The 26563-nt window shown below is 16.8% G+C and overlaps 5 protein-coding genes across 5 annotated transcripts, besides 35 other annotated features; 1 reads left to right on the top strand and 4 right to left on the bottom strand. All coding sequences in view use genetic code 6, as the record gives it.

The window, feature by feature from the left end:
* Nucleotides 1-280: 280 nt before the first annotated feature.
* Nucleotides 281-358: a microsatellite.
* Nucleotides 295-345: a microsatellite.
* Nucleotides 359-373: 15 nt separating the features above from the next.
* Nucleotides 374-3177, bottom strand: IMG5_169340 (hypothetical protein; the record flags this gene model as incomplete). Its single annotated transcript, XM_004029925.1, has 7 exons — nucleotides 374-504; nucleotides 566-673; nucleotides 967-1156; nucleotides 1213-1355; nucleotides 1798-1876; nucleotides 2635-2660; nucleotides 2862-3177. The coding sequence occupies 7 exons, from the start codon at nucleotides 3175-3177 to the stop codon at nucleotides 374-376; spliced, it is 993 nt and encodes a 330-aa protein (XP_004029973.1).
* Nucleotides 678-776: a microsatellite.
* Nucleotides 793-872: a microsatellite.
* A 338-nt stretch (nucleotides 3178-3515) lies between the features above and the next one.
* Nucleotides 3516-3568: a microsatellite.
* Nucleotides 3516-3571: a microsatellite.
* Nucleotides 3543-3595: a microsatellite.
* IMG5_169330 (hypothetical protein) lies at nucleotides 3551-4097 on the top strand (the record flags this gene model as incomplete). Its single annotated transcript, XM_004029924.1, has 1 exon — nucleotides 3551-4097. A coding segment is annotated over one exon (453 nt), but the record flags the coding sequence as incomplete, so codon positions are not given.
* Nucleotides 4098-4270: 173 nt separating this feature from the next.
* Nucleotides 4271-4352: a microsatellite.
* Nucleotides 4353-4421: 69 nt separating this feature from the next.
* IMG5_169320 (hypothetical protein) lies at nucleotides 4422-5941 on the bottom strand. Its single transcript, XM_004029923.1, has 6 exons — nucleotides 5709-5941; nucleotides 5502-5646; nucleotides 5113-5431; nucleotides 5001-5066; nucleotides 4609-4951; nucleotides 4422-4550 (listed from the first exon to the last, which is right to left on the bottom strand). Exons 1-6 carry the CDS (start codon nucleotides 5911-5913, stop codon nucleotides 4522-4524), a joined length of 1107 nt encoding a protein of 368 aa, XP_004029971.1. The 5' UTR covers nucleotides 5914-5941; the 3' UTR covers nucleotides 4422-4521.
* Nucleotides 5436-5492: a microsatellite.
* A 30-nt stretch (nucleotides 5942-5971) lies between the features above and the next one.
* Nucleotides 5972-6025: a microsatellite.
* Nucleotides 6026-6530: 505 nt separating this feature from the next.
* Nucleotides 6531-6589: a microsatellite.
* Nucleotides 6549-6588: a microsatellite.
* Nucleotides 6590-6670: 81 nt separating the features above from the next.
* Nucleotides 6671-6713: a microsatellite.
* A 37-nt stretch (nucleotides 6714-6750) lies between these two features.
* Nucleotides 6751-6793: a microsatellite.
* Nucleotides 6794-6888: 95 nt separating this feature from the next.
* Nucleotides 6889-6933: a microsatellite.
* Nucleotides 6922-6963: a microsatellite.
* Nucleotides 6964-7907: 944 nt separating this feature from the next.
* Nucleotides 7908-7968: a microsatellite.
* Nucleotides 7969-8375: 407 nt separating this feature from the next.
* Nucleotides 8376-8415: a microsatellite.
* A 5665-nt stretch (nucleotides 8416-14080) lies between these two features.
* Nucleotides 14081-14123: a microsatellite.
* Nucleotides 14124-14338: 215 nt separating this feature from the next.
* Nucleotides 14339-14377: a microsatellite.
* Nucleotides 14378-16379: 2002 nt separating this feature from the next.
* Nucleotides 16380-16419: a microsatellite.
* Nucleotides 16420-16481: 62 nt separating this feature from the next.
* Nucleotides 16482-16537: a microsatellite.
* A 289-nt stretch (nucleotides 16538-16826) lies between these two features.
* Nucleotides 16827-16899: a microsatellite.
* Nucleotides 16900-16912: 13 nt separating this feature from the next.
* Nucleotides 16913-16999: a microsatellite.
* Nucleotides 16914-16987: a microsatellite.
* Nucleotides 16916-16988: a microsatellite.
* Nucleotides 16969-17027: a microsatellite.
* Nucleotides 16984-17038: a microsatellite.
* A 44-nt stretch (nucleotides 17039-17082) lies between these two features.
* Nucleotides 17083-17112: a microsatellite.
* A 1572-nt stretch (nucleotides 17113-18684) lies between these two features.
* IMG5_169310 (hypothetical protein) lies at nucleotides 18685-23236 on the bottom strand (the record flags this gene model as incomplete). The annotated part of the gene is made up of 8 exons (XM_004029922.1): nucleotides 18685-18954; nucleotides 19001-19726; nucleotides 19789-20668; nucleotides 20752-21009; nucleotides 21116-21481; nucleotides 21532-21745; nucleotides 21884-22882; nucleotides 22933-23236. 8 exons carry the CDS (start codon nucleotides 23234-23236, stop codon nucleotides 18685-18687), a joined length of 4017 nt encoding a protein of 1338 aa, XP_004029970.1.
* Nucleotides 21019-21083: a microsatellite.
* Nucleotides 21020-21083: a microsatellite.
* Nucleotides 21050-21103: a microsatellite.
* Nucleotides 21211-21245: a microsatellite.
* An 11-nt stretch (nucleotides 23237-23247) lies between the features above and the next one.
* Nucleotides 23248-23342: a microsatellite.
* Nucleotides 23343-24149: 807 nt separating this feature from the next.
* Nucleotides 24150-26003, bottom strand: IMG5_169300 (kelch motif family protein, putative; the record flags this gene model as incomplete). The annotated part of the gene is made up of 2 exons (XM_004029921.1): nucleotides 24150-25042; nucleotides 25229-26003. The coding sequence occupies 2 exons, from the start codon at nucleotides 26001-26003 to the stop codon at nucleotides 24150-24152; spliced, it is 1668 nt and encodes a 555-aa protein (XP_004029969.1).
* Nucleotides 24791-24844: a microsatellite.
* Nucleotides 26004-26563: the final 560 nt, after the last annotated feature.

Raw genomic sequence — 26563 nt, 5'->3', positions numbered from 1 at the left:
GTTGTATACTTATAGAGAAATAATTTTATATATAAAAATCATAATTAATTTATATTTTATAAAATAAAAAATATAAAAATATTTATATATAAAAATAGTTGAAATATTTGTAACAAATATCAACTTATTATTAATAAATATTATAAAAGCTTAGAAAATTTAATATTATGATAATAAACAAATATTAAATATAAATTAAAAATATGATTATATATAAAATAATAAACAGTCTTAATAATATTTTAAAATATCAATATTAATTTATATATATTAATTAGAATAAAATAATATATTATTTTTTTAAATTAATGAATTTTTTAATTTTATTAAATATATGTATTTTTTTATATTAAATATTTATAAATTTTATTTTTCAAACGCTAAAAGAATTGTAATCTTTAAACATTCCAGTTAAGATTAAAATTTAAATGCCTGTAATAATTATCATAAATAACATTTTTACAATATTACACCACTTAACTTTGTTTTCAGTTGATACAATATCTATTGATATTATTTAATAAAAAGAAAAGAATTTATAATATGTAATAAATAATTAAAGTACAATTTTATTAAACTTCATGTCTTTTTAAAGAATGTCTAAGTCTACTATAAATATTATGCATATTTTCATAACATTTAATAGTCATATCATATGTTTATCTGAATGATTCTAAATATATATATATATAAATATATAAAAAAATATAAAAATAATATTAATATATATATATAAATATATATATATATATATATATATATATATATATTATATAATAAATAAATTAAGAAAATAATAATAATAATCAAAATAAATAATAATAATAATAATAATAATAATAATAATAATAATAATTATATTAATAATAATATTAAATATATTTTTTAATAAGTTTATTTATTTTTATTTTTATTTTTTAGTATTTGTATATTTTATTTTATCTATTTAATTCTTATTTTTATTACTATCATTTATATAATTATTATGCTTATTATTAATTAAATCCATTTCAAATTATAATACTTTTCCTTAATTATCCAAAGATTAGAAACAAAGTATATATTCTTATGATTTTTGACATTTTAAAAGATATTAACCGTTTCTCATTCTAGCTTATTAATGAAATGGTGAATATTTGTTTTCTTCATCGTATAACTTATTATAAATTCAATAAAAAAATTTATATATCTCAAATTAATTATTAATTTTACCTTAAATGAAACTTAATCAGGATTTCTACCACTTACTTCATATGTAATTAATAGTTCTTCTTCTGCATTTAGTTTTCTATAAAAACAATATGGTTCACCGTGATTCATGTTCATATCTAAAGTATATGAGACTTATAATACAACTAATATTAATAATGTTAATTTTATCATATTTTTTATTTTTGTTATATTTTTTGTTTATAAATAAAAAGATAAAATATATTTGTATTTTTAGATAAAATAAGTTTTTATTATAATTAAAATCGTGTATACATAAATTAGAATCTTTTTTTATATATAACTTATTAAAATTATAATTTAAATTATATTAATTTTTTAATTTTTTTTTTAGTAATATTTTAATTATAAACTCAATAAACGAAAAAAAAGAGTCTTTAATCCATTTATTTTTGCCTTTTTTTATAATTATTGAACTTTAAGAAAAAATTATTAATACTTAAGTTTTATAATAAATATTGATAATTTTTAATTAAAATTTAATAATATGCATTTTTTACTTTTATATTTTTATATATTTTAATATGAAAATGAAATAATCTAATATTTAAAATTAAATATTCATACTGATACTGATTTTTTAAGAAAAAAAGTTTTTATTTTTTTCGGAAGAGTCGTTTTTTTAATAATAATTCGACTTTTAGGCCTTTATATAATAAAAAATTTTAAATATAAAAATTATTAAAAAAATAAAGTATTAGTTAAAAAAATCATATTCAGAATAAAAATATTGAATATTTTTAAGCTTTTTTTTATTTTAAAAAATATATATATAAATATCCATATTTTTTTTTTTATGAAAAGAAAAATCCTATTAATTATTTTATGAAACATTATTGTTATCATTAATTAATATATATCTACACCCTATATTTTTTTAAAAAAATGTCATATTCAAATCTAAATATATAGAGATATTAGTATATGTGAATTTAAGTTATATTTTAAAACCAGTTAAGACATTATTCCAATTTTTTTAAAAAAGATAATATATTTAAATATTAGAATTTCAAAGGAATTTATTTAATGATAAATGATTTTAAATTTTTAAATTTACGTATTAAATTTTTTATTTTGTTTTTAAAAAACAATTAAAATATGAAATTTAATCCCAATTTTCAAAATTGGATGTAGAAAAGAAAAAAATATATATAAATTGTATTTTTATTTCTATATCAAAATGGAAAAAATCATAAATTTTATATTTTAGTATAAAATTAATTTAAAGCAACAATATTTATAATTATTTATATTAAAATAAATGTTAGAATATATATATTTCAAAGCAATATGATAAAAAATTAATCGATTAAAACATATAATTCAATTAAAAATGCATTATAATTATTTTATTTTTTTAGAATTAAAAAATAATTAATAAAAAGTCAATAAAATTTTCAATACAATTTATTTTTTTAGTTTATATTAACCTTTAAGTATATAAAAATATAGTTTTAATTTAATTAAAGTATAATTAATTAAATAATAAAACTGTAATTTAAAAATAGAATTTAAACAAGAAATAAACACATTAATTAATATGAATATCATTTTAAATTTTTTTTACAAATAAAAACTTAATAAATTTATATGAAATTATAAAATTAAATTTCTTTGTTAAACTTTTCAACCACCAAATCCGTAAAGAGTTCTTCCTTGTCTCTTGAGAGCATATACTACATCCATAGCAGTAACAGTTTTTCTTCTTGCATGTTCAGTATATGTAACAGCATCTCTAACTACATTTTCTAAGAAGGATTTTAATACTTATCTTGAATCATCATAAATGAAAGAAGAAATTCTTTTTACTCCTCCTCTTCTTGCTAATCTTCTGATAGCGGGTTTAGTAATTCCTTCAATTGATGCTTTATTAGATTTTCTGGAGTGTCTTTTAGCACCAACTTTACCCATACCTTTTCCTCCTTTTCCACCTTTTCCTACGGCCATTTTTTATTTGATTTTTTTTTTTTAGTTTTTTTTAATTTTAATTTTTTATTTATTTATTAGATTTTTTATTTTTTTTATGTTTAAAATTTTGAATTATCTGTTTAATGATAGATTTCGAATATGATTGGATAATTTAATTATTATGGAATTTTTGTACAAAATAATTATTTTTATTAATCCAATCTAAAAAAAAATAAAGAAATAAAATATTACTATCTTTGTTATTTTAAAATAATTACATTATTAATATTTAAAATTTATATTTTTTTTAAATAATATTACTTTAAATCTTTCTTTTAATTTATCTTTTGTTTCTTAATTTAAACAGTATTTATCACATAAATAAAAAAATAATTAATATATAATAATAAATAAATAAAAAATAAATAAAAAAAGAAAACAATTATAAAAAAAAAAATGGCTAGAACTAAATAAACTGCTAGAAAATCTACTGGTGCTAAAGCTCCTAGAAAATAACTTGCTTCCAAAGCTGCTAGAAAATCAGCACCTGCTACAGGAGGAATCAAGAAACCCCATAGATTCAGACCCGGAACAGTTGCTCTTAGAGAAATCAGAAAATATTAAAAATCAACTGATTTATTAATTAGAAAGCTTCCTTTCTAAAGATTAGTCAGAGATATTGCCCATGAATTCAAGGCTGAACTTAGATTCTAATCTTCAGCTATTCTTGCTTTATAAGAAGCTTCTGAAGCCTACTTAGTTGGATTATTTGAAGATACCAATTTATGTGCTATTCATGCAAGAAGAGTTACAATTATGACTAAGGATTTATAATTGGCTAGAAGAATCAGAGGTGAAAGATTTTGAATTAAAAATATACAATTTAAAAAATGTATTTCTTTTTAAAATAATTCATTATTGTGTTTTTAAATTTTAAATTTAATTAAATTTTATTTCAATTTTTTTCTTTTTATACACTTATTTTATATTTTAATTAAATGTGTTTAATGGATTTTAAAATTTAATAATTTAAACACAAATTTTATTTTAAATAATATAAATTTATAATATTTTACTGACTTATTAAATTTAATATTTATAAAAAAATAAAAAATGCATTAGAATTTAAACATAAATTTTATTTTCTAATAATTTAATAAAATTAGATTAATATTTTTATAATTTATAAGAAGTTAAATTTAATTTTTACATAAACTTGAAAATTTGGTTTTTTTTTTTTTTTAAAAAAAAGAGCTTATATTATATGATAAATGTTTATAATTAATTTCTAATGAATATTGTATAATTAAGTTAAATATAAAAACATTAATTTTATATTTAAATAAATATTTTATTTTTTATATCTTTTTCATATCCATATTATCATTTTAACGAAAAAAATTCTTCCAATTCTTAAAAATTAAAAAATATAGTAAAAACTTTTTAATTTAATTTATATATATTAATTACTTTTTAATTATTATGAAGTATATGATTTTTCTAATCTTACTTTATATTATATATACAAATCTCCATAAGTTTAAGATTATTAATGTAATGGCATACCCTCGCCTACTATTTTTTATATTTCTCCAGGTTAAGTAACTCCAACTTTATTAATTTTCACAAAATGATTATCTAAATGTTTAATTTTTTTTTTGAATCCAAAAATAGCTTCTCTTAATGTTAATTCTACTGAAACATGTAAATTATTTTTTTTTCTTTCAAAAACAGGGTGAGCCAATTCTTTTATTTCAAAAATTATATCAGAAGAACTCATATCAACATAATCATCACCTCCTCCTTCGAATTTCTAATATAAAAATAAATAATTATTTTATTATTTATAAAAAATAAAATACTATCGTTTATCCATCTTCAATCCCTCTTTCAATAAAAACTGACATTTCGTCATATCCTTGCATAGTCTTTTTATTATTATTTAATATAGAATTCATATAAAAATAAATATACTTTTTATCCTTAACAAACTTAGCATTTAGACCTTAAAATCTTTCCTTTTCCACTACATCTATCACATTAAGCTTAAAATTGCTAATAATAACCAGGTGCTATTTATTATTTTCTAATAATATATCCGCCTCCATTACAAGCAGGGCAAGTTTTAACATCATCTGGGTCATTTGCACCTGTACCTCTACAATGTGGGCATAAAACTTATTTTGTAATAAAAAAAGGAACTTCGTTTCCACTATAAATATCTTCTAAACTTGTATAGAGTTTTATTTTTAATTCAGGGCCTCTTTTTTCGACATTTCTTTTATTTCCTCCACTTTTATATATATATATATATATATATATATATATATATATATATATATATATATATATATTTAATTTACCCAAAAAAGTTTCCAAATATCCCTCCGAAAAAGTCCATGTCAGGACTATTACCTTACTATTTTTGAGCTTAATATCTTTTCACTCCTTCTTCTCCTTCTTAATCATATGCTCTTCTTAAATCTTTGTCTTTCAAAACTTCATATGCTTTAAATTATTTTAATATTTTTTAAAATAATATTTTGTGATATAATTAAATAATTTTATACCTGTATTTATTTATTAATATTTTTCAGTGGCTCCTGCGTCTTTATTTTTATCAGGATGATATTATACCGATAATCTTCTATAGGCTTTTTTTATTTCTTAATCACTAGCATTTGGATTTACTCCTAAAATTTAATAATATTTTCTGTATGCTGCGAATGTTAATTATATAAATATTAAAAGTATTATGATAAATGTTTTTTGCATATTCTGGATAATTTTTATATTATGATTATATATTTTTTTGTCTTTTAAACAATATCTATATTTTTATTTGTTATATTAATTTTTTTTTTTTTTCTTTATTTTTATTTTTTTTAATTTATATGTCTAAAAATCTAAACGTGTAATTTTAATATTAAACCAAATCTCTTAACATTTATAATTAATTAATTAAATTATGCAAATCAAAAAATATTTTTTTTATTTATTTATTACAAATGTTTATACTTATAAATAAGTTTAATAAGTTAAATATATGTAAGAAAATACTTTAAAATAATATTTATAATTAAAGAATTCTTAAAATTTATTTAACAATATTAAAAATATTTATTAATTATCTATTACATAATTATTTATAATATAAATATTTAATTAAAAAATTTGTTAAATTTTTATAAAATTAATAATAAAAAAATTTACTAAAACATTTTAAATTAAAATATTAAAATAATATCAACTCTAATTTTTAATATAAAATAGTAGTATATTTATACTATTTTTGATTAAAATTATTATCATTTTAATTCAATTTAAAATATTTTAAAAAAACAATAAAAATTTGTTACATAAAAAATATTAAAACTCTAAATTACTTATTAAATAAAAATATATATTAGAAAATAATAAATAAATAATAAAGAAAATAAAAAAAAAATATTCAATAAATATTTAATGAATAAATATTTATTTAAATAATTATAGAAAACAAATTATAATTTTAAAATTATATAAAAGTAGAAAATATTAAATAAGTATAAATTTAATAATGTAATAAATTTAAAAAATCAATTAAAAATTTGGAAATAATAATAAAAAAAAATATAATATTTATATATATATATATATATATATATAAATATATTAATATTTTTTTTTTTAATTATGAATTTTTAAATAACTTTGATCATAATTATTTTTTTAACATATTTTTTCTAAAAAATTTTAATTTCTTAAGTTTATATTAAAAAATTATTATATAATTTAAAATAATTATTAATATTTTTTTTTTTATTATATTTTTTTATTTTTTATTAAATAAAAAATGTTTAATTATTTTAAAATCTTATTTACAAAAGATTTTTAAATATTATAAAAATTAAATATAAATATAATAAAGTTTTTATTAACAAGAAAAATAATTACAAGTAAATTTATCTATATGTGTTTTGTTAATAATAAAAATTTTTATTTGAAATTAATATAAAAGCAAAATAATAGTATTATTTTACTATTATATTTTTTAAAATTAATAAAATAAAAATGAAATTGTAATTTAAAGATTATACAAAATTAAATATATTATAAAAAATAATTTGGTTTATAAATATAAAATTAAAAAATTAAATATGAAAAGATTAAGATTTAAAAATTTAAGAAATTAATAAATAATAGTAAAATCTTTTTTGCCTTATTAGAAATTAGCTAAATAATAAAAATTCAAAATGAATATATTTATTGTTTATATTTTAATATTTTATAAATTATATATTTTTGATAATATAATAAATAAAAAAAACAATTAATTTTTTTATTTTTATAAAAGAATACTTTATAAAAATAAAAAATTACTGCAAGTTTAAAAAAAAATTTAATAAATTAATATATAAATAAACTAAAGAATCCGATATAATTTATATAAAAAAGACTTTTGGTTATATAATATAGTAATTTATAATTAAAATCTATATAATTTTTGATAAATTTATTTATTCTATTGTTTTTTTAATAATTTTAAGATTTTAATTAAATTTACTAGATTGTATTAAATTAAATAAATACTATTATTTAAAATTATATAAAAAGATAAAAAAAAAAACTTTTGAAATATAATAAATATATTTATTTTTATAAATCAGTTTAATTAAAAAAACATGTACATCTAATTTTTAAAATTATAATCAAAATTTATAAATAAATTATTATTTATTATATTATAATTTTTTTTAATATTTTAAATTTCAATTATTTTTTTTTAAAAAATGATAATATAATTTTTAAAATGATAATGTATTTTTTAAAATGATAATGTTATTTTTATATGTTAAAAGAAATTAAATAATATTTATTATAGAAAAAAAAATTATTCACTAATTATATAATTATTATAACTACAAATATATATTTATAAAAATTCTAATATATATGTTAAAACTTTTTGTTTTATTTAATTTAGTAATAATTTTATATTGATTTTATAAACATAAATAATCTATATTATTATTATAGATTGTAATTATTTTAAATAAATTTATTAAATAAAATAATTATATCAACATCTAAAATTTTCTAAAATTTATTGACAGCTAGAAATTCCTATAGCAGTATAAGTAATACAATTTTCTTGAGATTTACAGCATGCTAAATATAAATTTCCTCCACAATTCATTCCACCTTATTATAAGCATCTTTCAATACAAGTGTTTTCGTTTGTACTATATCTTCCTTTTATAAACCATTTTTTATAATTTAAAAACTACTTTTTATGCAAGAATTTTTTATTTTAACTAGAAATTTTCTTATTAAGTATTATATTAATAATTAAGAAAATAAAAATAATTATTTTAAACATTTATATTTTTTATTTTTTTATTATTATATAAAATTATATATTATAATATTTTTATTAATAGAAGTAAATTATTAATTAATAAAATATATTATAAGTTATTTAATTATATAATTTATTTTAAATTTATTTCATTTTTTTCCCTTTTTATTAAATTTTTTTTCTGTGGTAAATTTTTTTATTTAAATACTTCTTATACTTCAAGTTATTTTGGAATAAAAAATTAAGAATTAGGAAATTCAAATATAAAATTATCAATTTATCCAAAATCTTTATATTTTTATGATATTAAAAACATAAAAATATCACAAATAAGTTAAAATTTTTATTCTAAAGAATCTTCTTGTGTAAAATCGTAATTAATCCTTTTTTATAAATCTTAATTTTCCATAATTTTATTTGAAATTTAGTTTAGGTTTTATTTAATAAAATTAAATTAAAACTCTTATAATGGAAAAACTAGTATTTTAGGTTAAGTTTTAGTTTTTAAATGATGAACATATAAATAAAATAATTTAAAATTTTTATCATTAACAATATTTTTAGTAAAAACAATTAAAATTTTACAGATATTATTAAAGTTTTAATAAAAAGGATTAAATAATAGAATGAAAAAGAAATAAGGAAGTGTTAATTAAATATTTTCTTATTAGAATATCTTTTTTAGAAAAATTTTAGAAAATAAAATCATATTTTCATCTACATCAACTTTTTCATATAAATAAAAATAGAAAATACAAGTAAATATTCTACTAATCTTTCTACATTATTTAATCATAAAATAAAAAAAAATCTTCTTATTTCTAAATCATTTAAATGGGCTATATATGAAAAATAAACTAATGTTAAGGGCAAGAATTATTCACAGTTAACTTTTGTGGAAATATTATTTAATAATTCTAAAGATTTAAAGCATAGAAATATTTCATCCGCTCTTTTAGAAGTAGGAGAATATTCTTTTGGAGAAATTATTAAAGTTATTAGTAATTTTATATAATTATAAATGCTATTTTCCTTTTAAGTATCTATTAATTTAAATAATGTTTTAAACAATATTATATTATAAACATTTTATTCACTTATTAAAATATAATTTCCCCATAAGATAGGCTGAGAAATATGGGCTTTTAAAACTGCAAAAACAGAATTAAATATTAAACTAGAATTATTATTTAATAATTATTATTGATTATTTTTCAATAATATAAATAATATAATACTGTTTTTTTTTCATATAAGTTTTTAATTGCATTTTCTTAGTAATTTTTTATGAATTTTTAGTTATTTAAATAATATATTATATAAAGAATATTTTTTGTATTTTGTAGTGAATTTTAAGAATTCATTAAATATTTATTTTCTAAAATTTCCAAAAGAGACTCTTTATTTTCATTAGAGAACATTAAAACAAATTTCTTGCATAATTTTTTGATTATTAAAAGAATAAACTTTTAAGGAATTTAACCATTTTATGTAAAAAAATAATCTGTATTAACAAGAAAAAAAGTAAAAAGTTTTTAATAAAAATGGGGAATAAATAGTTATTGAATATATTATGATTAAAAATCCAAAAGCAAATTAAAAAAATGAAGAACTGATTCTAAATAATAATTTCTTTCATTATTTTAAATTAAACTATTTTTGTTTATGGAAATATCAAATAATTCACATAAAATTTCTTAAGAAAAAAAACTTTTCATTATTATATTCAAAAAAGAATTTCCAGAAGCAATATGAGGACTTAATTTTGAAATAAATTGAAAAATTTTAACTTTTTGCATTTATTAAGAAGTGCTTTTTTTTTCTAAAAATAATTTTTAAATTTCAATTTAATTTTTTTATAATTCCTCAAAAAATTATTTAACTTAAAAAGGATTGTTCTTTGCATATTTTTCAATTTTTTTAATATATTTTTCCTCTATTTCTCCATTATTTAATATTCTTTCGAATATATATACACATTTTAGTATTATTTTTAACATTTTCTTTACTCCAATATGCATTAAATATGATTTACTTTAATCTTTGTACACTTTTGCGTAATTTTCATTCAGTAAATTAAATAGAAATTCATCTATATGTAACCCTTTTTATCCAAAATAGTTTTCATATGTAAATTAATAATACAAATTTAATATAAAGCCTAACAAAAAGTATAAATTATATTTATTCTCTTCATTTTTAATCATTATTTATAATAAAAAATCTGAAAAATCAAAAATTTCGGCTTTTTGTAAATTATTTATTTGATAAAAAAGAAGTAAATGTATTTATTCATTATAAAATGAGGCTATTTCTCTTTTTTATTATGTATAAAAAGTAAAATTTTAATTATTTTCCCATAAATTTAAGTTATTTTATTCATTGTAAATATCATTAAAAATAATATTATAAATTTATGATATTATTCCTTTACAGAATATAATTATAGGGTACATTTTTATGGTTTTAAGTTCATTTGAAAATAAAAATTTTAATAATTATTAATGAAATATTAAAGAAAAAAAGGCTTAATTTTCTTATATTTTTCCTTTTTATAAAAAAAAGAAAATTATTATATATTATTAAATATTTTACTAAAATCTATTCTAATGTAATTTTTTTAATTCATAATCTATGTTTTAATTTACAAAAACTAATTAAATTAATTCTGATTCTAATTAAATTATTGGATCTTTTTATTGATTTTATATATTTTAAATATTTTTCTTAGTTAAATTTTAATTATTTTAATTTATTCGAATATATTTTAATGAATAAAATAAAATTTTTTTAAAATGCTTTAATTTTTTCGATTATTTAAAATAAACCAAAAAGTAATTTAATAGTGTTTATTTAATTTCTTCATTTTTTAATTATAACTTTTTAGACGATAACAATTTTGCTAAAAAAACAAACTTATTTTAATTAAAAATATATTTTTATATTAAAATAATTTACTCTTTTTTCTTTTTATTTTTTATTAATAACATTCATAACTTATTATATAAAAAATGTAGAGTTTTTTAATAATTAAAGTAAAAAATATAAAATGTTATCTTCTTTAATTAAATAATGGTATTATTCTAGTAATTATAAAGATATATTAACTATTTTTTCATAAAATTATTTATTTTAAGTTATTTTTTCAGCAATAAGTTTAATTAATAAACACTTTTCTGTAAATAATTACCTTATTAAACTTTATATTTCATTTTAATTTTTAAAAAGCAAATCACAAATAATATTGGATATAATTTTAGCAATTTATAAATTTTATTTGCATTAAAGCAAACATTAAATAAATATTAATTTACAATCATTTTCCAATTATTCAAAAAAAGATGTTTTAGAACATATATCTTGTAATAATTCATAAAAATACAAATCACCATCTTTAATTAGATTTATTTATATTAAAGAAAAAAAATCATTCTTTTATTAAGATTTTATTTATATATTATGGTGCAAAATTATATAGATTTTTAATATTAATATGCAAATATTTAATTATTAATATTTCTTTTATTATACATTACTTATCAAATATTCAAATAACTCAAGAAGTTCATTTGTGTTTATACTTTTTGAATCTTCTTATTCACAAACTTTAATAATAATTTTATTTACATTATAGTTAAATTCTTTTTCGTTGATAATATTTTAATTGTTAAGATAGCTTATCATATATTTGTAGTTAATTTTATTGTTTTCGAATTAAATATATATTAGATTAAAAATTAAAATTTTGAAAATATTTTAAAATAAAAAAAAGGCGGTTCTATATATTATTTATATATAACAAAAAATATATTTATATTTAAAAAAATAAATAAAACACAAATTTATTTTAAAAAAAGATAAAAAAAATATCAACTTAGGCATTTATTGCATTATTAGATCTTCCAAAAAACATAAATATCAGAGATTTGAGTAAAAAAGCTAGTATTATCCTCTGAAATCATTAAATAAATAACATAATATTGTATCTATTTTAAGGTTTTTTAAATTAATGTTCTAAAGGTTAAAATTAATAGTAGAAATGTACTTGAAATTTTCCAAATTTAATAGGTTTTTCATTTATTTCTAAGTTGGAGTAGTAGTACCATTTTAACCTTGTATAATGTACATAAACTCTACATTCAATTTTAGGGATAAGCAAGTATAACCATTTTTTGTTAATAAATTTAGGAAAATTAGAATTAAATTTATCTATAAAAGTGTTATGTTTGCACTTCCTTCGAAAATACGAGAATACGAATTGTACATATTTTCCTTTTTTTTAAGCTAATATGTAAAAAATGATATTCTTTTTTCATAAAGCTAATTAATATTCTAAATAAGAGTATCACAATATATATATTCTTTTGTAAATATACTTTAATTTCTATAGTAGGATGGCTACGTGAGGATTAGGCGCATCCTCGTCATTAAATAAACCTAATGATATTTATAATGCCCGGAGGATTCTCAGTTAAAAGAAAGGAAATTCTAGAATTTTTCGTGATTAGCTATTTTGGGGGAAAACAAAAAATTATTATATTTTTTTATTTTTTGTTCCTCATTTGTTTTTGTATAATTGTTTTCTTTTTTATTTAATATATAGTATAAGCCTAATTATCGTATTTAGATTAAAATAGGTACAGTAGTTTGCTCTGATCCTTCAGAATCTTTTATACTTACATATGTTAATCTTTTTATATAATTATGAGTAAATAAATATTGATTTTTAATATAAATGTATGTTTTTAAATTTTTAAAAACTTTAATTGTAAAAAAAAAATGTTTCTTCAAACAAATAGCATTTAATTTAAGCAAATTTCCTTAATACTACTAAATTTAAAAGTCAAATAAATATTTATGTTCTTTTTTCAATAACTTATAAATATAAATTTATTAAAAAAGTATTATAAAAATTCGAAATAACCCCTCCCTATTGTATACACATCTCCTTATTAAATATTATATTTATTCTTTAATATTAATTTCAATTATATAATAATTTTAAATTATTATGTTTTTTTTTTTTAAAAAAAAAAATCTTAATCAACCTAAAAAAAAAGAGTGAAAAAGTTTTTGACACATGAATAAATCAGAAAGTTGTTGAAATAATAAACTTATATATAGTTTTTATAATTTTAATATAATAGCATCGCAACTCTTCCTATATATAAAAATATTTAAAGTAACGACTAAATATTTTAATCTTTGGGTATTAAACATATTTTTCTATCATTATAATTGAAATATAAATGAATTATATTTTATAACAATTAGATAAATATATTTTGTGTTTGATTCTATTTTTCGTGAGTAATTTTATAAAAAAGATTCAAAAATGAATTCTTAATTTATTAATATATCATATTATTAAGAGAAATCTAAAATATCAAAAATTAAAAAGAGAATTAAATTCTTTTATATAATAATTAAATAAAAATTTACTAAAAGATAAAGAAAATAACAAATTCAAAAAAAAAATTGAACATTGAAATCAAAGTGAACCCTAAATGTACCAAGAAATATTTATCGGTACAAAGATTTAAGTATATTATAAAAATCTGGATTTTAAAAACCTCAAACTATTATGAATATTTTACCAACATTATAAAAATATTAATTATTATATTAAAAAAAATTAAATATTTAAAATGATTTTGAGTTTAAAAATAAATCAAATAAATGGTCTTCATAAGTAATATTCTGAAATTACTTAAGAACTTAAGTAATAAATTTATATTACTTGAATCTTGAATGACATTCAGAATAATCTATGTATTTAATTTACTAGATTCACTATTAAAAAAGTTGGATAATAATGGGAAAGTTTATAAAAAGTTTGATTTCTAAAATTTTACTTTCTATTGTTTAAAACAAAATATTTTTTATAAAAAAATATTTGAAAAATACATCATTTATAAAAAATATATTTTTTAATAATGATTTTTTTTTTAACATACTAAATATAAAATATGTATTTTATATTCGCATTATTTTCATCTACAGGAAATAATGTAAATTTTATCTTTCATTTCAATAAATTTTTGTTTATTTTTATTTTTTTCATTATATTATAATATCAGTATTTTTAATATTTGTTATAATTTATTAATTTCATCATTAGAGATTTTTTTTAAAAAAAACCAATATTTCCTTTTTATTGTATTTATTATTTTTATAATTTCTACTTCTTTGTCTTTAAAATTTTCTATTATATGTTTTAGAATAAGACCTTTTACAGTATATATTTTTAAAATTATTTGGTTTAAATTGTTTGTTATTTATTTTATATTTAAAATAAAAGGATATAGTCTTTTAGGTCCATATATTTAATCGTATTTTTAAATTTTTTTGTTTACTTATATAAATTTTTGTTACTTGTAAATAGATTATATTTTTGTTCCCATTTTTTTATAATTAGATTAATCTTAAGTTGCTATTTTAAAGTTTGTAATTCTTCATCTATATTATGTTAATTGATTATATGTTTTGAATATTTAACTGTAAATTTATTCTAATTATTTAATTTCTAGGTCTTTCATTATTAATTCGCAATTTATATGTTTCTAATTCCAAAATTTTTTTGAATCAGGTTTATTTAATATAGATTTTCTAATTCTTATTTGAAAAATATTCTTTTATCTAAATCAATCAGCAAAGTAATTGCATAGTAAATTAGGATTAAATGAAGGTTTTGAAAATTCATATGTTAAGGTATTTGAATTAGTTAATTTATTAAAATTAAAATATTTGAAGTTCTTATTCCAATAATATTTTTTTTTATATATAGGTAACATCCTTCGCATTTTTTATAATTTAAAGATAATCGATATTTAGTAAAATATGTTATTAACGTTTTACAATATTTATTTATTTAATGTGTTAGGGATTGTATTATCAAATAAAGCTACAAGATATTCATTAAAGAAGAGATCTAAATACTCAATATTAATGTTTACTATAATAGATATATAAATAAAATTGGGGATAATATTGAGCATTATAAACATCCTTTTTTTATTTCAAAATTATTAACAGTTATTATTTTGTATAGCCATTAATTTATATTTATTAGATATTCGAGATATTCTTATTTTTTAAGTAATATATTAAACATTAGATATCAGTTAGGGGAGTAAAATGAAGATTTAATGAAAAATTGAAATCAAAGAAAATTAAAACTGGGTGGTTTTATTTTTCATTAAGTTGATTTTTTGCCTATATCATTAGTCTAAGCATTTAATTTTTTTTTTTTGCATATATCATGTTTAATTAGTTTTAATTTTGTATATACTTTATTGTTAAACTAATTATTTTATGTGAGTAAGTATAGATTTTTATATTATTTTTACAAAAAATAGGAGAATAGTTATAGGTCTGTATTCTTATAATTAAAGATAATTATATTTTTTACAATATATATTTGCCTATCTTTAAAATTTTTTTATGTGTTTATTGGCATTATTTAATATGTTTAATATTATTTCTATTACATTTTAAGTTATACTTTTTTATTTGTTATTAATTTCTGTATTATTTTTGAAATAATTTCGAAGGTTTAACTATTTTTTGTTTTAATAGATCATCTGTGTATGCTTTATTTTGTAAAAAATTTTAAATATTAACATTATCTACAATAATTTATATTTGAACATTCTTTAATTATTATATTTTAATTTAATTTATAGGACTATTAAAATAATTAGAAGTATAATTTTATTATTTCTTATTATTCAGTTAATTATATATTGGTTCGTTATTTTATATATATATTTCAGTCTGTTTAATGTATTATATTTTGTTAATACCTTAAATTTTAAATTCTATTTAGAGATTAATAATAATGCTTTGGATTTTCAGTGCTATAATTGATTAAATTTAAATATTCTACAGAATTACAGTATTTAATTTATTGTTTAAATTTTATTTTAGTGATTAAATTTAAATTTTAAACTTTTATTACAACAAATGTGTTTTAAAAATATTGTGTTTTTAATATTATGAATATTATTATTATTATTATTATTATTATTATTATTATTATTATTATTATTTTTATTAAAGTAACTTTAATTTTTAATATAGTTATAAATAAAGAAAAAAAAAAAATTATATAAAATTAGTATTAAATAAAATAAAAATAAGAAATTAAATATTATTATAAATATTAAAAAAGTAAACAAACAAAAAATATTTTTGTTTTTTACTCGTAATATTATAAAATAATAAGAATTATATAATATTTTATAAGTAAACTTTTATATAAATAATATGTAAAAATTAAATGAAAAAAAAAATATTTGTAATATATAAATAAATAATTAACATATTTATATATGGTAAGGGAAATAAATAAAATTTACTAAAAAAATACTAATAATAAAAAATAAAATTAAAAATAAATAAAATATGAAAAAATAAAAGAATATATTTATTTATATATAAAAATAATATAAAATAATATTAAAATAATATATATTAAATAATTTAAAATATATATAATAATAATATATTTTATAAATATATGTATATATATATATATATATTTATAAGTATTTATATTTTTGATTTTTTCATTATATGAATTTATGAATCATATATGTATTAATTTATGTATTTAAGAATTTATTATTTAATGTTTCTATAAAAATATCTCAATTATTTATAAATATATAATTTTTTTTTCTTTCATATTCCTAACAACAGAATATAAAAATTATATAAAATAAATATTTTATAATTTTTTTTTTTCCAAATTTGTAAATATGAATAATTCTAGAATATCCTTTGTTCTAGCTCAGAAACCTTCGGTTATTATCCATAACCACTACTTTTATTTATAGACGAGGAAAATCTTAATCCTAATATTTCCGGCTTACTATAGTATCACTATACTATAAGGAAAGAACTTTAGTAAAAGTCAACCAACACTTCTCTTATTCTTTACCCATGAAGCATCTCTCATTAATCCTTTATTTCTAACCATATACTTTGGTCTTGCTAGATTAAATTAAGTTATGCCAAATACAATTTTATTATTAACAAAAAAACACTAACATTTTTTTTTATTAACTTTCTTTTTTTAAATATAAAAAAATAATCAAATTTTTTAGTTTAAAAAATAAAAATATATTCAAATTAAAAAATGTATATATAATATATTAATAATATATTTAAGATATTAGATATAGAATTTTAATCATAATTTCTAAATATGTTATATAATATATATATATAAATTATTGTATTTTAATCCTCAAATTTAAAGTTATTAATATTATATTATAAATTTGATTTATATAACAATCGTATATATTTGATTATAATTATTGTATTTTTATTAGCTTTTAAGATTTCATCTACTACAGATTCATAAAAATTAAAAAACCTAAACTTGCTTTTATCTATTAGAATACCAATTATTACAGTTGAAGATAATTATATTTATAAGTAGCTTGAATTTAATCAGTCTAACAACAGTTATATTATTCGAATTATCCTTCCAAAATCAAAAATTCTATGAATTATGCAACAGCAAAAAGATTATTTATATTATATATTATTGATTTTTATTTTTAAATTGTCTTCTGTTTATGTATTTTTTATTATATATAATTTAGAATTCCCAAATGATATATAATTTAAGCTTTATTTGTAATTATTTTTTTATTTACTTAAATCTCTCATTAAGAATGCATAATATTAAAGAAAAGATTTAAAATCTATTGAAATTCCATTTTTTTCTTTAAATGAAAAATAAAAAGAAAATCTATTTTTTGAAAATTCAAACGAAAATTTTTGCCGTTTTATGCGTTGAATTATTTACATCCTCCTTTTAAATATTTTATATTTTATATATAATGACTCTATTTTGTTTAATATATATTAGTTTATATAAATTTTAAATGGCGAAAATTAACATCATATAAATAACTTTTGAGACCAGATTCTAAAAGAAAATGCAAATTTCATTAGTGTGGTCTTATTTGAGTTTATATAATTTATTTGAAAATCTCATAAATTCACATTTTATTAATTTATGTTATTTTTATGTAGATTGATAATAATATTTGATATTTTTTTTTAAAAATAGGTTTTATATTTAAAATTTTGATATTTGTTAATCATATTTTATTTATTTTTATTTTTTAATATAATTTTTAAAATTGGCTAGCAAAATATATTAGAAAATTTAAAATTTATTTTATTCATATTTTATTTTCTTTTGCATATTCTTGATATAAAGAATAAAAAGCCGATTTTTTATCATTTAATAAATTTTACGGTGTATCAAATTCCTAAACTTATCCTTTATTTAAAAACAAAATCCTATTACAATTAATAATAGTATTAACCCTATGAGCAATGGTAAGTACTGTGCAATCTTTGAAAACTTTCTGAATAACTTTTTATATCAGAAAGTCTGTTTAAATATCAATATTGGCAGTGGCTTCATCAATAAGTACAATTTTACTTCTCTTTTAAATAATTATAAATAATTATTATTATATGTAAATAAAATACTTTTAATAAAGCTCTAGCAATACAAATAAGTTATTTTTCTCCCATACTTAAATTATCTCCACCTTCATTAATAGGAGCATCTAAGCTATCATTTTTAATCAAATGATTAAGTTGACACTAATTTAAAGTTCTAATAATATCTGAATCGCTATACAAACTTTAAGGATCAATATTATGCCTAAGAGATCCATCAAAGAGCGAAGAATCTTGCATAATAATTGTAATTTTAGATCTTAATTCATCTAATCTAATCTTAGAAATATCTATTTTATCAATAATAATTTTTCCTTTAAAAGCTTCCAGAATTCTTAATAAAGCTAATGTAATAGTAGATTTTCCAGCTCCTGTTCTTCCCACAATGCCTATTTTTTCTCCTGGATTTATTATTACATTAATTCCTTTCAATACATAAGTAAGATTTTTTCTATATTTTAAGTAAAAGTCTTAAAATTCAATACTTCCTTATTAAGGCCATAGCAATAAAGGATCATCTTTGTAATTTTTTAATAAATTTCTCTAAACTCTTAAATTTTCACGATCTTTTAAATATTACAATTGTCCTTCTTCTGGAGTTATTCTTGTATATGAATAGCATCTTTCAAATGAAACGATTTTTTTTTCAAAACTACTGTAAGTCATGATTAAATTTTAAATCTACTAATCAATTGAAAATGCAAAAGTCAAAAGTAAACCAGTCATCGAAGGATCTGGATTAGGTGAAAATAACTATTTTTATATTTATAATATAAATATTTATATAAATATTTTTGTGAAATAAAAATATATACACAGAATGAAATAGCTGTAGTATTAACAAATAGGGACATAAAAGTAAGATTTTATTTAAACCAAGCTTCCATGGCAATAAAAGCAAGCTGATTTTTTTTATTATCATCAATATTGTTACAATGTTATTTCTAAAATCTTTCTTTTTATACAAAAGCTCTAATAATAGATAAACCTTAAAGTGTTTCTGCAAAAAAAGAAACGATTGGAGATCTTGAAATAGTTTCCATCCTAACTATTTCTCTTTAAGCTCTCATGTAATATCCCTATAATAATTTACAAGAAACAATAAATAAAACTGTAGGAATAATAACCCAATAACTACTTGCAAATATACATAAAATTGCATCACCTATAAATGAAAAAAAAGCTACCAAAAAACTTCCTAAAACAAAAGCCAGATCCTAATCGACTACTTACATATCTTTCGAAAGTCTATTTAATATTCTTCCAAAAGGAACTCTTTCGAAAAATTCATTTAAAGGTGCGAATATAAGCGATGTTATCATTCTTTTATGTATTATTCGACTAGCATTTATGGAACAATAAAAAGTTATAATTACTCTAAAAATAGCAAAAATACCATAAGATAATGATATTAATGAAAATATTGTCAAATAATATATATTTTTGTCTTCTTGATTATTTTTTGTCCATATAGCAATCCATATGTTTGAAAAGTTTTTCAATATTTGCCATATTAACATAGAAAAGAAAATTAAAATTATGAAGAGAAATCCTCCATAAAATTTGATAAATTTTCTTATTAAAGAAAATTAAATGGAACCTTTTTTACGATCTTCTAAAATTATTATTCCATTTTATTTATTTTTTTATTTTTAAAATGATGAAAAATTTATTTATTAAAATTCATCTTCTTGGCTATGTTATGATAATTATTATGAATTTTTTTTTTATAAAAAAGGAGTATTTAATTCTGAATTTGAACTTTGTTGAGAAATTACATCTTCATTTAAATTATTTTAAAATCGTTTATTTTAGTCTTCATACATTTATCAAAAATTTATTAAAAACATTAACTTTTGCACATTTCTTCATAAATACCTTATTATTTTATTTAACCATTTTCCATAAAATAAATATAATCCATATATTTCATATAATAAAGAGCATGAGTAGATAGCAATATAGTCTTATTTTAAGAATCTTTAATTTTTAAGCAATTATTTATAATACTTTTAGCCACATGAGCATCAACAGCACTAATTAATAATATATATAAATATATATAAATATATATAAATATATATAATTATATATTAATATATATATATATTTTATATTTTTTATAATAATAAATTTATAAACCTTAGAATATCGTCTAAAAGTAAAATTTCAGTATCATTATAAAGAGCTCTTGCTAAAGTAATACGTGCTTTTTATCCTCCGGATAAATTAGCACCTTTTTCTCCTATTAAAGTTTTATCTCCTTATTAAAAATTAGCAAAATCTTTAATTAGACAAGTTTAAAATATAACATTTTTGTATTTTTGTTCTGAAAACTGATTACCAAAAATTATATTATCTCTCACTGTTGCGTTTGTTATCCATGATTTCTGACTTACAAATGATATTTTTCCATCTACGTATATTTATGGTGAAAATCCACAACATTTATCATATCTCATTTCTCCTAATATACTATATAAGACGGATGATTTTCCACTTCCCACACTATTTGTAATTATTTAATTGTTTAATATTTTTTTATAAAAAATATTTACTCACCAATAATAGCAACTAATTTACCTTTAGGTATTTACATATTTATATTAATTAGTGTATAATAATTCTTATTGTTTTTATTTTTAGATGCTTGTGTATTTTATAAATCATCTTCATCGTCTTCACTCTAATTAGAATTACTATACTTTTTCTAAATATTGTTTTCAATAGTATTTTCATTATTTTAGTCCTCTTCTGAATCTTCCATTTCATCTGGGATTTGAGTATTTATTAATTTAGATTTATTAGAAACAAAAATAGATTCTTCTCCAGCTAGGTATTATTTTTAATTATCATAGCAACTATTAAATTTACATTTTTATTTTTTATAATTTTATTTATTATCATTACATAAATTGTGTCCTTGTTTTTGCCAAAAAAAGTATCCATTAATAATTCTAATAGCAAAATCTTTATTTTTTTGTTTAAAAATAATATCATCTTTTTTAACTTCCTCAAATTAGAAATATTTTTCAATTCTCTTTATACTAATATAAGCTTCAATTAAATAATTTATAACCATTGGAATAGAACGAATAGGTTCTTGTAAAATATAAAATAAAGAGATAATAGTGAAAGCCTTTTAAGGTGTAATAACATTATCAAGTAAAATATATCCAGCAAAAGTAGAATTAATAATAAGCATAGGAGTAATCCATAATGTGAAGATTGCAAGAGTACCCAAAATGAATTTTTTAGAAATTAATTCTAGTTCTTTCTCCCTCTTAACTTCCAGTTTATCATAAAAATGTTCCTCCCAAGCATTCGCTTTAATAACTTTTATTGAATTAAAAATTTCGCTTGAAATATTCATTCTTTTATCTTTTGCTATCATTAATTGCCTTTAATTAACGTATGAAAATCTCCCAATTATATAGTTAACAAATCCCATAAAAAACATGATACCAACTCCAAATAAAAAAGATATTCCGATTGCATCATACATTAAATATAGTGCAAAAATTATTTATAAAGGTAAGAAAGTCATAGTGGAAACATAATAGCATAATACTTACAATTTTTAGGTATCTACTTACAACATATTTATTAATATACCTGAATTATATTATTATTAATTTAATAGAGATATATTTAAAGATTTTTTAAATAAGGCTATTGATATTGCGTTTGTAAAATTATACCCTAATATATTAAAATTAAATGCTGAATGACATTCTGTTAAACAGTTTAATATTCTAGATAACATTATTAGTAATAATAATATTATTCCATAATCTAGATCGTGCTTTTAATCGCTTACATAATCTATTACTACTCTTATTAATATAGGGGTACACATTTCTAAACAACTATAGAAGAAAGAAAATGTATAACTTACAATTATTTACTCTTAATGTTTTTTTATTAAAAACGATATATTTTTATTTATATAAAATTACTTTTAAATTAATGAATTAATGTCCTTATTAGTGGCTATTTTGATCGTGTTTTATAATAATTAAAAGCTTATGCAAACACTTAATATTAATTTTCAGATTTATCTTATTCTCTCAAATCATCTAAACAGTATTACTCTAAGTAATATTTGTTTCCGAGCCTTATTAAAGGATGTATCCAATGAAAAAATATTCTACTGAAAATATTTGCATTCTATAAACTGTTTTGAGTTGTTTATGGATAAGGAGGAATTGTTGAAGGGTCTTAAATAAAATGCTCAGATAAGACTGAAGATGTTTATGACATATTTGTTATTTTATAAATATTTTTAATTAATATATAAATATTTTATGTAAAAAATATTATTATAAATTTAATCTATTAATTTAATTTAAATATAAATTATTTTAATATTTTTATATTTTTTTAAAAAAATAGAATAATCATAAATCACCTTTTTTCTTTATTGTAAAAATAAAATATATATAGTATTCCATTTTCTCCAGGTGAGAAATTTTTAGACAAAAAGTTAAAAAAAAAAAACTAAATATAAATATGCTTTATGTCAAGGATTGTGTGTTAATATTCGTTACAATAAATTTTAATTATCTCTAAATCTTAAATAAAATTGTTATTAAATATTTTTTTTAATTTTGACATTCGAATTTATATAAATTTTAAATAGGAAAATATATTTTTATAAAAATAAAATAAATATAATTAATTATAAAAATATCTTTATATTAATTTATTTATATTAAATAATTAATAATTACAAAATTTTAAATAAGAATTTTTAAATATAGGAAAATTAAAGACTAATAGGTAATAGAAAATATATCCATGAATTTAGATAACAAATTCTAAAAACAAAAATAGACATATCAAAAGATATAAATAAAAAAATTATTTAATTATAATATTTTAAGGAAACCCTCTGGATTCTACTAAGTCATGTGCGCGAAAGTGAAAAATTAATACAGAGCTAAGTCGGATAGATTAAAAGGAGGAGGACGACTAGGATTGAGCTCGTAGGGTCTGGTTTATGCAATTTCCATACCCAAGAGAAAGCGAGCCAAATGGTCTACGATGTCAATCCATGCTGCCTATATACGACGGACATCCTCTCACGTATAGACAACGACTTCAGCTGTATAAGAAAAAAAAAAAAAAAAATTAAAAATAAATAATAAATAATGCTTAATTAAAAAAAAAGAAATCATAAATTTATTAATTAAAAATTAAACTAATATCCATCAAAAATAATAATTCTTTTAAAAATTTTTTATTAATTTTATTTCTAAGCATCAAAAACATTTTGAAGCCAGAATAACTTTCCTCCATCAATAACAATATTATTATAAAAAACATCTTTAAAGGGCAGTTTCAAATATTCAATATTTTTAATTTAATAGAAGAACTAATCTTTACAGCTTTTGTAGAAATTAAAAACAAATATTTAATCACTTATAAAATTCTTATATTGTCCTCCAATAATTACAATTTCTTCTTTATTTATTTAAATAATTCCACAATTATACCAATTTTAAAATTTTCCAATTTATTTTTAATTTCGATTAGCTAAAAACCATTTATCATATTAAATATCATAAATTTCTACATTATTGTCTCCAATTTTTACCAAATATTCATCTTAAAATGCACAGACACTAGGTAATAAATCCGGAATTTTAAAAGTCGCAATTTCTTTCCATATATCTTTTTTTATATCATAAACCTCACAGTTTTGGATAGCTTACTAGCCTTCTTTATAACCTCCAACAACATAAATTTTCTCTTTTAAATAAATAGCAGAAAAAGAACTTCTTGCCTGGATCATATTTGATTTAGGAATAAATTATTATTTATTAAAACTCCATTAATAAACATTATTTACTTAAACTCCTTTAATAACACCTCCTAATAGGAATATTTATCCGCCTGGACAGACAACGATTTTATGGAATTCAGGTATATCTTGCCATATTTATATGTTTTAGTAAAGTTTTGGTTTTTCAATATCAAAAAGATACAGTTATTTACTAATAGAACTTAAAAAGGGTAAAAATTTATTGCTTTGAATGAAATAATTAGATTGAATAATAAATAAACCTTTTTCATTATTATTTATATTATTTTATGTTTTTTTGCTTTCTTCAGTATTGTTAATATTATTATTCCCCATATTATTATTATTAGTTGTACTTTTATTTACATCAATAGAGTTATTATTATTATTATTATTTTCGTCCAAAGACCTGTAAGAAAATTAAGTTTAAGTGAGTAAATTTCTAGAACATTCTAATAAATTATTTCCTATAACTTCTGAATATAAATTAAAATTGTTTTCTACATTTTCTTATAAATAATCGATTTCTTGATTTTAAGTTTATCCTAATTATATATATTTATTTAATTCCATTTTCACAAATTCCAATCTTTTTTTATCTATTATGATATCTATTTGGTTTATATTATGGTTTTTGTCAATTTCCTATATTTGATTTTCAAAAATCTTCATTTTAGTCTATAAATCAAAGTTCATTGTTTCTTAAATTCCTTTTATAAAATAAGGACTTTAAATATTTTAATAAATCTATTCTATTTCTCCACTAAAGCTTTTTATTTATTCTAAAATATTATTTATATCTGTATCACGTTTTGAAAAAGATCTTATTCTGCTCGAATATTCTTCTTCTATTTAATTAAAATATTTCTATATCATATTTATTAAATTCTCTCGAGCATTTTTTATTTGAATTAGACCCTCATCAAAAAAGTCATTTGCTAAAAGAGTGTTTTTACCATCTAAAAAATCTTAATATTATAATAATTTATCTTTACATAATTTCAAACGTTCCACACATTAACTCTTTAAGACTTTTAATGAAATTAAAATTGCATATGTATTTTGTTTTGAATGGTTTTTATTGTGATGGTCTATACATTCAGGACATAAAGGTTTTAAGCATTCCTATTTTGTACAAAAATTAGTATATATTTCATCTTGATGAATCTAACAATATAAAAAATTTATATTATTTGGATAAGTTATTAATCCGTCTTATAACATTTTTTTTTAATAAAAATGTTATATTTATGATTTTTTTTAAAAAAAAAAAGGGTTAAATAAATTGTTTTATTATATTTATGTTAAAATACATTATTATTTTATATATGTATATTTTTTTTTTCTTTATTTTCCTTTTGTTTCAATTTAATTAATTTTTAAAAATTTTGTATTATTTTTGAAAACTATATTCAATTAAATTGCTTTTTCAATTATTAGCAAGTCCATTTTTTATTTTAATTTTAATGTATATATTATATTAATTATCTGAAAATTATTATAATTTGAATATTAATTTTATTTAGGGATATTTGCAATATTTTTTTTTTTTTCTAATCCAATTTTATAAATAAAAAAACTCAAAAAGTATGATAATCAGTTACGAAAAATATTTTTTTTTCAAAAAAGTTCTATTTTATATGTTCCGAAATTTAGATGTAGAATAAAAATTAATTTTTTTAAAAAATAAAAGCTATATTATCTATTATTATTAATTTATTTTATATTTATTTAGTTAATTAATATATAAATTTATCGTTATATTATTAGTAATAATACTATTT

The sequence above is a fragment of the Ichthyophthirius multifiliis genome, assembly GCF_000220395.1.
Source record: "Ichthyophthirius multifiliis unplaced genomic scaffold scaff_1120509251251, whole genome shotgun sequence".
Taxonomy (NCBI): Eukaryota; Ciliophora; class Oligohymenophorea; order Hymenostomatida; genus Ichthyophthirius; species Ichthyophthirius multifiliis.
The sequence above is the reverse complement of the archived record's forward strand: the minus strand, read 5'-3'. Positions and strand labels throughout refer to the sequence as shown.